The 12,941-nt window shown below is 40.4% G+C and overlaps 1 protein-coding gene across 1 annotated transcript; it reads right to left on the bottom strand.

Annotated features, from left to right (window-relative positions):
* Positions 1 to 155: 155 nt before the first annotated feature.
* On the bottom strand, positions 156 to 12,909 carry tlk1a (tousled-like kinase 1a). Its single transcript, XM_029458758.1, is given in 24 exon segments — positions 156 to 1,233; positions 1,356 to 1,463; positions 1,547 to 1,658; positions 2,357 to 2,492; positions 2,650 to 2,819; positions 2,926 to 3,015; positions 3,221 to 3,312; positions 3,415 to 3,496; positions 3,702 to 3,799; positions 4,345 to 4,411; positions 4,586 to 4,774; positions 5,184 to 5,320; positions 5,412 to 5,522; positions 5,659 to 5,751; positions 5,872 to 5,958; positions 6,053 to 6,148; positions 6,347 to 6,390; positions 6,489 to 6,564; positions 6,902 to 6,940; positions 8,047 to 8,118; positions 8,206 to 8,327; positions 12,638 to 12,680; positions 12,682 to 12,714; positions 12,716 to 12,909. Coding segments are annotated over 24 exon segments (2,310 nt in total). The 5' UTR covers positions 12,758 to 12,909; the 3' UTR covers positions 156 to 1,062.
* Between the last annotated feature and the right edge of the window lie 32 nt (positions 12,910 to 12,941).

The raw sequence follows: 12,941 nt of genomic DNA, 5'->3' as shown, positions 1-12,941 counted from the left end.
TGTTGAGAGCATCCTCGGTACACCCTGTAATGCAGTACCAAACAAAGCCACAGAGTGTCAGTGTGATCTCAGAAAGTAGAGACAAACGCTGGTAGATTTCACCCTATGTCTTGTATTATCAGCTTTATAAAGAACAGACTGATTCTACAGTACCATTCACTGAGAGAAAAAGGTTTCCTGGCATTTATTATTCACTCTTAGCAGAACTGTACAATTTGTACCCGAAGTGGAACATACAGCCCTTGAAAAAGTAAGAGCAACAAAGCAGCAAAATTAAAACACTCCAGGAGACTAGTTTTGCATGGGGACATTTTAACTCTTTGTACACATTACTGCTGCAATTCAAAATTTGAAAATTCACCTGTACAGCATACACAGTCTCCAATTAATCTGTTAATTAATATTCCTGCATAGGATTTTATACATGTCATTTTTCTACATTTGGTTACTTTGTGCATTAAAATGTAAGTAAGCTGCCCCAACCTACATGTCACTAGATACCACTTGTATGCTACACATTACAGTCTCATGGCTAAGTAATTCAAATTAAAGCCTAACATTTGTGAAAAACAAAACATTTAGCCAAATCAATAGTGAAATTTGTAGTTCTACATAACGATGACTGTCCTCTTCTCAGTTAATTAACTTCTAGCAGCTGAATCATTTGCACCCTGGCAGGACCATGTTATTTAATCTAAACGGCGTGCTGCCAAGTCTCCCTTCGGCCCTTTAAGGCTTTATCCATCTGCAACATCTGAACAGTGTCCAGTCACATTTTCTTCAAGGTACGGCGTCAGTTTCAGTGCTTTTATCGGACCCTCAAAAGATCCTTTTACCCAAGTCCTTTTAAAACATCCCCTCAATGTCCCTCCATTGATCAAGCCCTGGTAAACAAGAAGAAGCCTGGCACAGGTCAGAGGAGGCCAGGTGAGATGTTCCCACCGGCGTCCTGCTCTTCCTGTTGCCGGCTGTTCCTTCTCCCACAAGCCAGAGCCTCTGAGAAGCTCTGCAGGTGCGGGAGCAACTTGGTCAGTTTGCCTTTTTTGTCACAGTACAAGGCTGTCAGTATGAGATGATACTGGAGGAGGCGGGTCCTGAGCCAGCAGCATTCATCTGCAGATTTCCAGAGGAGCTTGACCTCCGCATGTGAGGGAGCAGGTACGGGTCGCTTCCCATCTGGTGAACGTCGATCCGGTCCTCCTTCCTGTATGCCAGGCACCGCCTTATGAAGGCCTGGAGGGGGAGGAATAGTAGTACATTGCAGGTCAATCAGGTGTTTGAAGGTATTTCTTGCTTTGATAATAAAATACTTATTTAAAAATGGCTGAATCCCTTTTGTATGCGAGTTCACCTACCTTTGCTTCATTACTGGAAACAGGCTTGACAGGGAACTGAATGTCTGTAGCTTTTAGTATGGTGTTCTCCTGCAGGATGTCCTGTTGTGATTGATTATGGCCAAAAGGCTGAAAAAGGAGGAGCAGTGCTTAATCATCATGCAAGAAATTACAGAAACATTCATGTGTATTATCTGTATTGCCCTCCTTACCTTCCTTCCATACAGACACTGAAAAAAGATAACGCCCACAGACCACACATCCACCTTATTGGAGATCTTTGGAGGTTCTTTGCCAACCACAAAACATTCTGGAGGCAAGTACCTGGCCAGAATAAAAGAGAAAAACGGGTTTAGCCGACAGTAATTTAGCACACTTGCTCCGTAAGTACTGTAATTAATTACATTTTATGTCACTTTGTACATTTATTATACTGAACTACATCTTTTTAACAAATGTTACTAGTTACTTTTTATAAATGGCGATTTTACACATAAAACATGATCGGTTTAAAAAATAAAATACAGATATGAGATTAAACTATCCGACAGTACCGCTTCGACGTTACGAACACTTTAAAAAAGGAGACCACTTTTCATACCCAGTACTTTAGCTTTCGACACTTGTGAAGAGAACATTTTTATGCAGAACGTTTACTTACATAATGGAGTGTTTTTATAGTGTGGCATTGCTAAACTGACAGGTTTATTTACCGCTATAGCACCATGAATTGATCACTACTTGCAACCGCCATCTGCCCCGTCTGAAGATATTACGCTACTGATATTACAGCGAACATGCCCATAAAGTTCTGCAGAGAGCAATTTGCCCTTTTTTGTGTCTCGTTGCAGTTATCCATGTGACAAACTAAATACAAGTGTTGCCTTTGCCATTGTTCTGCCTACTGTGTTCTTGGTGCAGAGAGAATAATATGGTACTTTGTCCTTTAGTGAATTCCCCCTGAATGTTCTTACACTGTATGCATGTATGCATGCATGTATATGTGGGACATTTCTTCTCACCAATAGGTCCCTGCACCCTGTGACGTCAGGTCCATCCCATCCACGCCATAGTTGTCATCATCCATGATTTTTGACAGACCAAAGTCAGTTATTTTGATTTCCCCGCAGGCTGTGCCGTCCACCAACAAGATATTGCCTTGAAATCAAAAAGGAAAATAATTCAGCACTAAAGAAATGGACTTCTTCAGCCCACTAGATAACTGACTGATTGGCACAATCTGATTTCTGATTGAATGTAGAGTAGCAGGTTCTTTGTTGTCGATGTGATGAGTTGTCCAGAAGGGCGTGTTTACCTGGCTTAAGGTCGTAATGGATGATGGGAGGTTTGATATCATTCAGGTATCTTAGTGCGTTCACAATCTGCATGACTATAGACCGTGCCTCCTTCTCAGACATTAGCTTATGCTGTTTCAAGTAGAAATCCAAGTCATTTCCTTCGCAGTACTCCATGACAGTGCAAAACCTATTGAACGGAAGAAAGACTTACTAGACATTTTAGCCCACATCTTACACAAATCAACTGAAAAGTGCTGGAACTTGATGAACAACAATACATTGCGTGCACTAACGTGTCTGTGTCCAGTGAGAAGTAGTCATAAAGTTTCACGATTCGGGGGTGGTCCAGCTCCTTGTGTATTCTGTACTCTCGACATGCATGCCTGTGGAGAGGAAAGCAATTACGCTTCTATTAGCAACCAAAGCATGAAAGTGCAGAATACAGAAGCCGCACCGACTCCCCGGCGTTGGGGCTTGTGGAGAAGAATAACAATACACTAAAAGTCAGAACAACTTGTTTAAGTACGTCGCAATATTTGAAACACCAATCATAATATTCTGCAGGTGAGATTACACATGTCCACATACTTGTGATAGTTCTCCTTCTTCTCTTCTCTCCAGTTCTTGTTAAGTTGGTGGATTTTCACGGCAGCATATCGTTGCTCGGTCAGGTCAAAAGCCTGCACAATAAATGCAAAAACAAGTTGGCTCAGACTTAAAAACAACACCTGCTAAGACTGTTATTTCACTTTGACACCCGTCATCAACATTTAGTGACTTACCTTGTAAACTTCACTAAAGCCCCCTCTTCCTAGAAGGTGTAGGAGTAGATATCGTTCATTCAACGTTGGGTGATCTTTAAATCTTTGGATGGAAAAAAAACACAAAATATATTTTAAAATGACAGATACAGACATGAGTCAATGACACATTCTGCAGCTTTGATGTGCCAATACATCCTGTGGGCAGTTTCTTAATATCACCACCATGGTCGAGGATACTGGCTTTGTGTGTACGTCATGTTCCAATGTCAATGCAGTAGCTGTCAGAGGAATTGATTCAGACTCACTGTGAGCTGTCTTCATTATTTATTCTCTTCAGCTCCCGAATGTGAAGGTTGCGCACTCTCTCCAGACGCTCCAGCTCCGCCTGGATCTCAGCTTCTTCCTATAAATGATTCAAGCGCACAAACACACGAATGCACAGAAGGAACTTCAGAACTCAAGAATACAAGAAGAGGAGCTCATCAAAACCCACTTCCTACACAGCCGACTAGTCTTGTATTAAATATTAACGGTTGACTTAGTGCGGAGCCCGTCAGTGGCGGTGATGCTTATTAATCGGGAAAACAATGAATACGTCGGCAAACTACAGGCTCGCTCCATCCTTAGGGGGATTAACACGGAGAGGAACCGTCGTTCAGCTCGGGAAGCAGGAGAATCCGGCTGAATATGTTCAATCATGTTGAAGACAAAGATTCTCAGTGTTTAATAGGACACCAACTCCAATTAGGTTTTTACTTCCCAACTGTGTAAAAGTGCCCTTTATCCTTATTATATACTGGGTCCTGGATACATCGAGTAACTTATGAAATTAATGAATACATAAGGTCATGTGCACAGGAAGACAAATTCCTCATCCACATTTTTTTTAAGTTAAATTATTGCTGTAGCATTACGTTAATAGGTTAATAGGTTGAGCATTGGGCAAACCTTCTTGAGATGTCCAAGTCGCAGTTTGAAGATCTCTTCCTGTTCATGGTACTCTGCTAGTGTCAGCCTTTCCAGGATGAGAAAAAAGAATTTGTTTAAGGCAAACATCTTCTCCATGTTTACATAAATGAATACATTGTTATTCACTTACTGAGCATACAGTCCTGTTAAACTTTATTTACAACACATGCACAGCAATGTCTGGTCTGACATCTGTGATTTACACATGGCCTGAACTTACAGCTGAGGTAGGCTTGGTTTTAGAAAAGGATCACTTTCTGCTCCATTCACTGCCTTGGTTTTGCGTTGCTTTGGCTCCGAGTTTGTGGTTGGTGCTTGGGAGTTGCTGGAGGATGGAGGTTTCCTCTTGGCTAGAAGTTTTCTCTGCCTCTCAATGTCCTCCCTCTGTTGGTTTATACACTCTTGCTGTCTGCAGAGAGAAAGCAGTGCTTTTTGTTAGATGAGATTAGAACCATTTCCATTCCTATTCCCATGCTCCACTACAACGTCTTAACACACTTCATTTGACACCCTGATGAAGAAAATCAGCAAATATAAAAGTTGTAACGTTACTTTTGGGCTGCGCCTGAAAACTTAAACCTAATTCAGCAGTTTGGGCCGATGCTCAGAAATATTCAGGGTCAGCGGGGATGTTGTGGGGAGCTCCTACCAATTACACACGTGCAAAGAAGCTGCCAAACACTAAACTATTATAGCCTACATAAAGCAAAAAGGTAGTGCTTCACAGTGACATGAATGCTTTTGAAAAATAGTAGGAGTTTTATATATGGAAAACAACATAATCAATAAAGCAAACACTCTCACTAAAAGCTTCTTACTTTACAAGGTTCTGGAAGGCATAGCCATCAGTCCACTGTTCTGTGAATGACGCTCCATGTCTCACTGTAGTGAAATGGCCTAAACGAAGTCTATCCTGCATGCTTTTCTCCCGACAGGACTGCTTCTCCTGGGTGCTCTGAAGAACAACACACAATGTAAGTTTGAATGTGGGTTTGCAGACACGTGTTGAGAGTTCATAAAAGGGTTAAGAAAAATTATACATTTACCTTTTCTATGAGCAACTTCTTGCTCATGGTGATGCATTTATTCAAGCGTTCCTTGTACTTTTCAAGTAATTTTTGTTGTTCATCTATCTGTCTCCTGAGATCACAGTTTGCCTATGAAGCAAAAAACTCAAATCAACATCTGCACAAATTATATTATTCTCCCAATCCACCAACCGATCTTTGCCTTAAAGTAACACCACAGCCCAGTCAAGCCTTCCTGCAAGGCAGTTAGAGTAAATCTGCTTACCCGTAGCAAATCGTCTATTCTCCCCTCCTTCTTTTCAAGGTCTAGATTCTTAGTGCTTTCAAGGGCAGCCAACTTCAACACTGTGAGGTCAGTCTAGAGTGAAAGAAAAACAAAAAGCTGTTTAAAGAAACTTGCCCAGAAGTGTCAGACACATTTAAGAAGATAAGAAAAGAGTTGGTGGTGTTCAGTATTCACAATCACCCCCCCCTTCACCTGAACAAATTTGACTGCTAGTTGCTTTGGATGCGTCATGTGGTCCACAAACGACAGACTAGTAGGAGAGGAGCTATTTTGCCTAACCTGCAACACAAGAGAGAGCACTTCTTTTATGACAGGGCAACATCAACAAGGAGCAGCAAAGGAGATTTTGAGTACAAGCTTTGGAGTAACTTACAGCGATACCCTGAGCAGAGTGGGAATGTGAGTTCTGGGGCGAACGGATGACTGGTGGGAGACCTCTCACAGGACTGGACCCGTTTCCTGCCTGGAACTGGAAGGTTAAGAGAGGAAAGGTGATGTCACTGCCAAACATTTGATAACAGCAGAACCACTAGTGGCTCCTTTTTTTAAATCACAATACTGTTATTTTAGAGAAAGGAAATGGATTATGCCTCAGTGGGTTAAAAGACTTTGATAGCACACATTATTCGCTCGACACTTCCTGTCAATGTACGAACTGAAAACTTACATCAAAATAATCACTTATTTTGGGTCCTCGCACAATTGATTTCCCTGCGAAGGGAAAACAATGTTGTTATTTATTGAAATATTTGACAGAAACACTGTAAACAAGAGCGGAAATGTAACAAGTTTACCACAAAGACACTCACCTTGGCTGCTCTCTGATTGGAGCTCAGGTTTCCTTTTTCTGCCTCTGGTTGTTTCTGACTGCTTCTTCTCTGGGGTCTGAAGAAAAATGTTTTAAATGCTTTAAAACAAAATGCTGTTTGGACCTTTAGACTTGCTGCTGTAACTGCATATGTTGGCTACCTGTGGGACCAGTCTAAATAAATCAAAATGTTGGAAATAATCTGAGGCTGCATTAAACATTTTTTCCAACATTGAATTAAATGACTCACAGTAATACAGTAATTTAGCAAATAACAATTACAGATTTGACGTATTCTTATAAAAGTCCAATGAGAGTTGATACACATTAGTTTTGTCCAGTATTTTAACCACAGTGCTGGAAAACACCAACAGCCCTTACAAGAATAACTTTAAGACGTCATCATATACCTACCGAATATGCAGGAGAACTGCCTCTTTTCACATCTGAACCCTGTTAAGTGAAAAAGACGGGATTTTAAGACAAAAATAGCAACAACTGGCTGTAACCAGCCGATTCAGATAATCCATTATAAACTATATAAAGCATAGGAGTGCGTTTTCTTGCCAGATTTGCTCACGGATCGTGCAAAACAAATGCCCTGCTGTATAGCTCTCAGAGCAAATTAAAGAACAGGAGAAAAAGCAGGCAAATTACAATTAATATCGTTTCCATAAAGAATTGACGAGTCATCTGATCTGCTCTTCTTACCGGCCTTCATATAGAGCACCGATCAAACTACCCAGAACAAAGAACAGCTGATAACGTGAGGCTGATTCATAGGAGAACCCTTACAGAACACCTTTTACTACATCAGTACCTCTTTACAAATACACTTGTTCAAAAAAATACTCAAACTGCAATTACATCACAATCATAGATTGTCCTCATAATGAATATGTTTTACACACTTTATGGCTTCCAAATCCAACCACCGCATTAGTCAACCAGTGCGGTTCTGATCCGAGACGTCCATTGATGCTCATTAGGAACAATGGGAGTGCTGCGCGACAGCAGTTTCCACTTTTTATACAATAGTGTGTGCAGGTAAATTAAACTAGTCAAAGTATTTGATTTAAAAAGCTACAAAAATGTTACTGCAGCCTTAGACGAACAATAGCTCTACTGCAAGACACGGGGCTGCAGTGGTGTGGGTGTGTTACAGGAAGGACATCAAATAAGATCATGGAAATGCAGTTTGAGGCTTAATAAATACCAGGATATAAATACATGGTGCAAAAATCTGCAGATTAATAAATAATGAAAATAATCGGTAGTTACAGCACAAAAGCATACGTTGAATATTTTAAGTGTGGTACCGTTATGAAGACTACTATACGATAGTAAATACAACTCACTATGACTCAGGTATTTAACGATGCCTACAACAACACTTTACATGCCGTCTACTTTCCAGCTGAGGAAAACTCTGACCCGATAGGCAATGGTCACTAACTAACTGGGCTTGGCTCTAAAGCAATAAGCAGATGTATCAATGTTAAAATATTTACTTGTATAAAATGATTGAGTTATGGTAATTTGTCAATAGGTTAGTGTACCTCTGACTCCTTGTCACTTGAGGATCCCAGGCTTCCGAAACTGTGATTTGAACAGTCATTAGTTGTCAAACCCTGAGGAAAAAATCAAAAAAGAAAATATTTTAGCATAAGACTTAGCTTTGACACTAAAAACAATGACACCGCTAAACATTAACTCACTTTGGTTCCCCCACTTGTGCTGCCAGTGCTGCCCCCTGTGCTGCCGCCGACCCCGCCCATAAAGCGCGCCTCCAGCAGCTCCTGTCTCCGGGGATCCAGGCTGTGCAGCTCCTCCATGGTGCCTGTGAGGATTAGCAACAATTCACAGTACGTCTCGGTTATTCAAGGATCAGCTTAATTGAAGCCTTTGAATGCTCCAACTCAAGAGCAGATGAAACAGAAGCAATGAGCTTCAGAGCAGAGTTGTAATAAAGGTGACATAAAATCTCAAACCCTCACAGGTGATAATATTTTAGTCTAGACCAGACTATAAATCAGGACCAAATTTATATACATTCCCTGGAGGCAAGACAGGTTTCACTGTGCAGCACTGAGGAGATAAGCAAGATCTTAATTATGTTCCCTCCTGTTACCACAACCTGATATACAAGCAGCAGCTTAATAATACAACAACAACAATAATGAAATCAAACTAATTTTTGATAACTCAAAATGAAGAGGAGAAGTCCAGAAGTAAAAAGGCATCTCTGTGCCACAAACACTATTATCCTGGAGACTCCACTAGCAGTGTTTCGACTGCTAGGCACCAATGAATACTGTGCTCCTGTGGGATTGTTACGTGAGCTCCCTGGGCTTCAGTGTTGCTGCTGCTGACTCAGAGGGGTCTGCCCACTAAACCTGTCAACCATTTTGAATCTACAAAAAGGAATTAATTTAAACGGAGAACATAACACATCAATAAATTCTCCTCAATAACATACAACATAATACTAAAGCACAGCAGCTGGGATAAGAGCATACTTGTGGACAAACAAAGATTAGTAAAATAATTAATGTGCACCAAATATAGACAAGCATGCTAACTCTTAACATCCATTTAAAGCCACACACCAATCAGCTATGGCAGCAGCATATGGAGTTATTCTTCATCGGCAAAAACTAATTGCAACATACCAGTAGGTGAATGAGAAATGCACAAGGCAAAATACACCAAACCTACTGGAGAAAACATGCTATGATATCATCTTATAATACTAATAAGATATGTGACTTCAGCTAATCATGAGGAGGAGGAGGGGGGGGGGGGGGGCTCAGTGCATGTAAGCAGTGCTCCAGGGAACCAACACAGAAATTACTGATGGTTTTAGTTTTAGGACAATAATCTCTTTTAGATAGATGGAAATAAGTCATTTCTCAGAATCTGGCTGTTTGAATAGCTCATTTCTTTACAACATGTTTACAGGACTGTCTCAGAAAATTAGAATATTGTGATAAAGTTCTTCTTCAGTTGATTTGTAATGAATCCAGAATGTATGACATTTTTGTTTTTTTTAATTGCATTACAGAAAATAAAGAACTTTATCACAATATTCTAATTTTCTGAGACAGTCCTGTATAAGAAAACCACAGATTTAACAAATGCACTCAATAAGAAGACGTTGTGGGAAGTGAAATACTAATGTCAACTTCTTAGTTGAAATATGCAAATAAATTAAACTACACATGCATACAAGTTTCAGTCATCTTAGAACAGCATTGAATTTGAACTTCATTTAGGCCCAGACTACAAAACAAGCCTTAGCAAGAAGAACGAATCAAAACAAAAACACTGTCTGCTTTTAGTTAGGCCTATACATTATAATGCAGCGGCCAACACACGGACCCACTTCAGTGTGCAACATGAAGCCCCTTAAGAAATGGGTCCTAACAGGTGTGCTACAGCAGACTCACTAAATCAGGGATACTCAACTTGCTTTGCCTGGGGGCCACTTATGCAAAATGACAGGAGGCCAGGTCTTCTGTTTGGGGGTCCTGGGGAGGATTCTTCCATGCACTTCTTTTCTATAAACCAGCTCCATTTGTCTATTTTGATGCTTTTTTATGCATTCTGGCACCTTATTTATTCATTTTAATTGTGAATTATGAAAGTGGTTGGCACACTCGGCACACTCAATTTACGGCCCGTGGCGTGGGCCGGTCGTAAATTCAGTATCACTGCACTGAATATTACCAACTTGCAACTATTTTCCGGACCAGCAGATGATCAAGTAGGTGTCCAATAAAAACAGCACAAAAATGTCTCATGTAGTTACATGAAAAATCACCTCCAGTCAGTAAATCAATGCCATCCACAAAACCAGCTGCAAAGTATATTCATACTTTATAGAAGAAATGCTAATAAGTTCTTAAATGAAAACATTTTTTGTTTACTAGGGTGTAAACATCTCAACTAAGCACATCTTCCAGATAACAAACAATGACCCATTTTAAAATAACCACCATGGTGATAGTTTTGTACCTTTTAGATTATTTTAGACACTGTTTGCACTACTAACCTGTATTCAGCGATAACCTAAACTGTGCTACGTGTGATGGAAATTGTTGCCATATTGAAACCAGGCTTGCCGTTAATGTTCTAAAACCGGATTTATTGATGGTTATGATTACCAATGATACGCTACATCATATGAATTATTGCACATAAATACAAAGTGGCAGGTCCAGCAACACAGAAGCAAAGGAAATATCGGCCACATTCAGTACTTCAAATGTAATTATCACATGCATATAATTGTTTAATTATATAAAAATAAGAACTATGCATCATAATTATGACATGCAAACATGTTAATGAATTTAAATAACACTGATGCAGTTTACTGAAAGACAGTTGCCTGATTAAGACGTTATACTGCTAACCTATATTGTTTAACTTGTAATTATCCCCACTACACCTTAACCACTTACTACAGAAGCAGTGCTAACATTTTCACAAGTTTGACAATGTTTTGCCAACACTTTTAACTGATAACACTTAAAGTCACATGATGCACGAAATACAAAGGGTAATAGGAAAAGTCTTAGTAACAATCAGGCAACAGGTCCATTTCCTCTTTCTAAAGCATCTCAGAGACAACAAAGTATGCGTGTGACATTTCCCAGGAGTCTGTGTCGTCTCATGAAATGTGCAGTCTATTTTGCTGAATATCTACTGCAGCCATCAGTCCTATACAGTTAGAGGAAAGAGAAAGACTATTTTGCAATGAGTTACAGCAAACCTAATTATTTAGCTCTGTATTCACCAACACATACAAGTTTCCTCAATTCACTTGCAACTAGCCTATTCAAATGAATAGCACAATTTTAATTTTTCCCTCACGGATTTCCCTTTGTTCCAAACGTGAAGGCCCCAGTGCATAACTATTATCTATATTGAAGCCCCTGCAGGAACACGTGGTTGAACCCTTACAACCCTTGCTCTGGATGTCATTTTAACTCCGTGCTGCTCAGCAGAGTGACCACCTGTTTATGGCAGACACTTGGAAAGTCTTAAAAAATCTCTGGCAAAAACTGGGTTGGATTACTTCCCCCTTGGTTCACTCATTGGCCATTTAAGCAACAAACAAACACAAAACAGTAGTGTCCCAATTTCCAATATATACACACCAGTGACATACTGATGTAGGCAGCCATCCACTGATGCATGTAAATCAATGCATATAACACTGATAATACTAACAAATTAGAAGCTAACCCAATGCCCAAAGCCAAGTAAAAGTCCATTAAAATATCCTGTAAAAACCACTGAGGGTGCAAGAAGTGACAACTACATTGGGTCACCAAACAAGCATCAGTTCTTTGATTGCGTGTGGGTTAGCATGCTGCACAGCCTGTATCCTATGGGTGCCCCCCTCATTATTGTCGGGGCATCTAGCGTTACATGACGGTCTTTACTCTAAGTCAGTAATACTAATAAGGTCAAACAAGGCTACCTACCATCCGTAGCATCTATATCAAAGGGCCATCTTAAAATACCATAACAACACTTAATGTTAGATACATACTCTCGTGTTTAAAGCTGATTTAAGACCCTTCTGTACCGTTAAGATGGTGATTAACGTCAGTTGCACATATATTGTGACCACTGTTGATAGTGAAGCATCACAATCTAGGCTACACACAAAGGATTGCTAACAGTGCGATGCATACCTAACTTATCCGGCGATAAAAGGTTAACCATCACCAAAAAATACTTGATTTCTTTTCTTGCATTTACCGATTTATTGTACATCCATCTGTAACTTGACTCGTGCTCTTTTAACGGCAGCATACTTAAAGAAGGATGCGCCAACTACAGCGGTTAACCTTTCGGCTCTCCTAAAGGTTTATCGCCATTATGCACGTATTTGTCTTTAGGTTTCTGCACTGGCCTGAGCACAAAAAGACGGTCCTGTGTCTTCAGTGCTAGTAGCTAGCAAAAACAGGCTCAATTGACTTTGGAGCTGAAGCGTTAGTGTAACGTTAGCTAGCGAGCTGGTTTCGCCACCAAGATTTGCTCGGTCGTTTTAAAACAATTCCCTTTCTTTCTGCACAAAATGGCCAAAACGAGCAAGTAGAAAAGATATGAAAGTCTGAATACGTTTAACAATACCTTCCCGGGCCGTCACCACTGCCGTGGTATGTTGCTGAAAACACAGTCCGTGTTGGGGACGTGGAGAGCTGGGACCAAAGATGGCGTCCCCTCCAAACTTCCACTACTTTGGACACTCATCAAGCTACTTTTCGTGTGTTGGTACTGCCAGCGCACACTGGTAATCTCCCACACATGCTGTGAAATTAATCGACTGACATACCACAGTTGTTTTTACATGAGCTCGGTGGCTGCCACTGAGTAAAAGTGTCTAATTATTATGTTTTTAGGGCACAAACCTCTTCACACCTCAGCTGAGCGTCCT

This window comes from Cottoperca gobio, chromosome 21, assembly GCF_900634415.1.
Source record: "Cottoperca gobio chromosome 21, fCotGob3.1, whole genome shotgun sequence".
NCBI classification, from domain to species: domain Eukaryota; kingdom Metazoa; phylum Chordata; class Actinopteri; order Perciformes; family Bovichtidae; genus Cottoperca; species Cottoperca gobio.
This window is presented reverse-complemented; position numbering and strand designations above follow the sequence as displayed.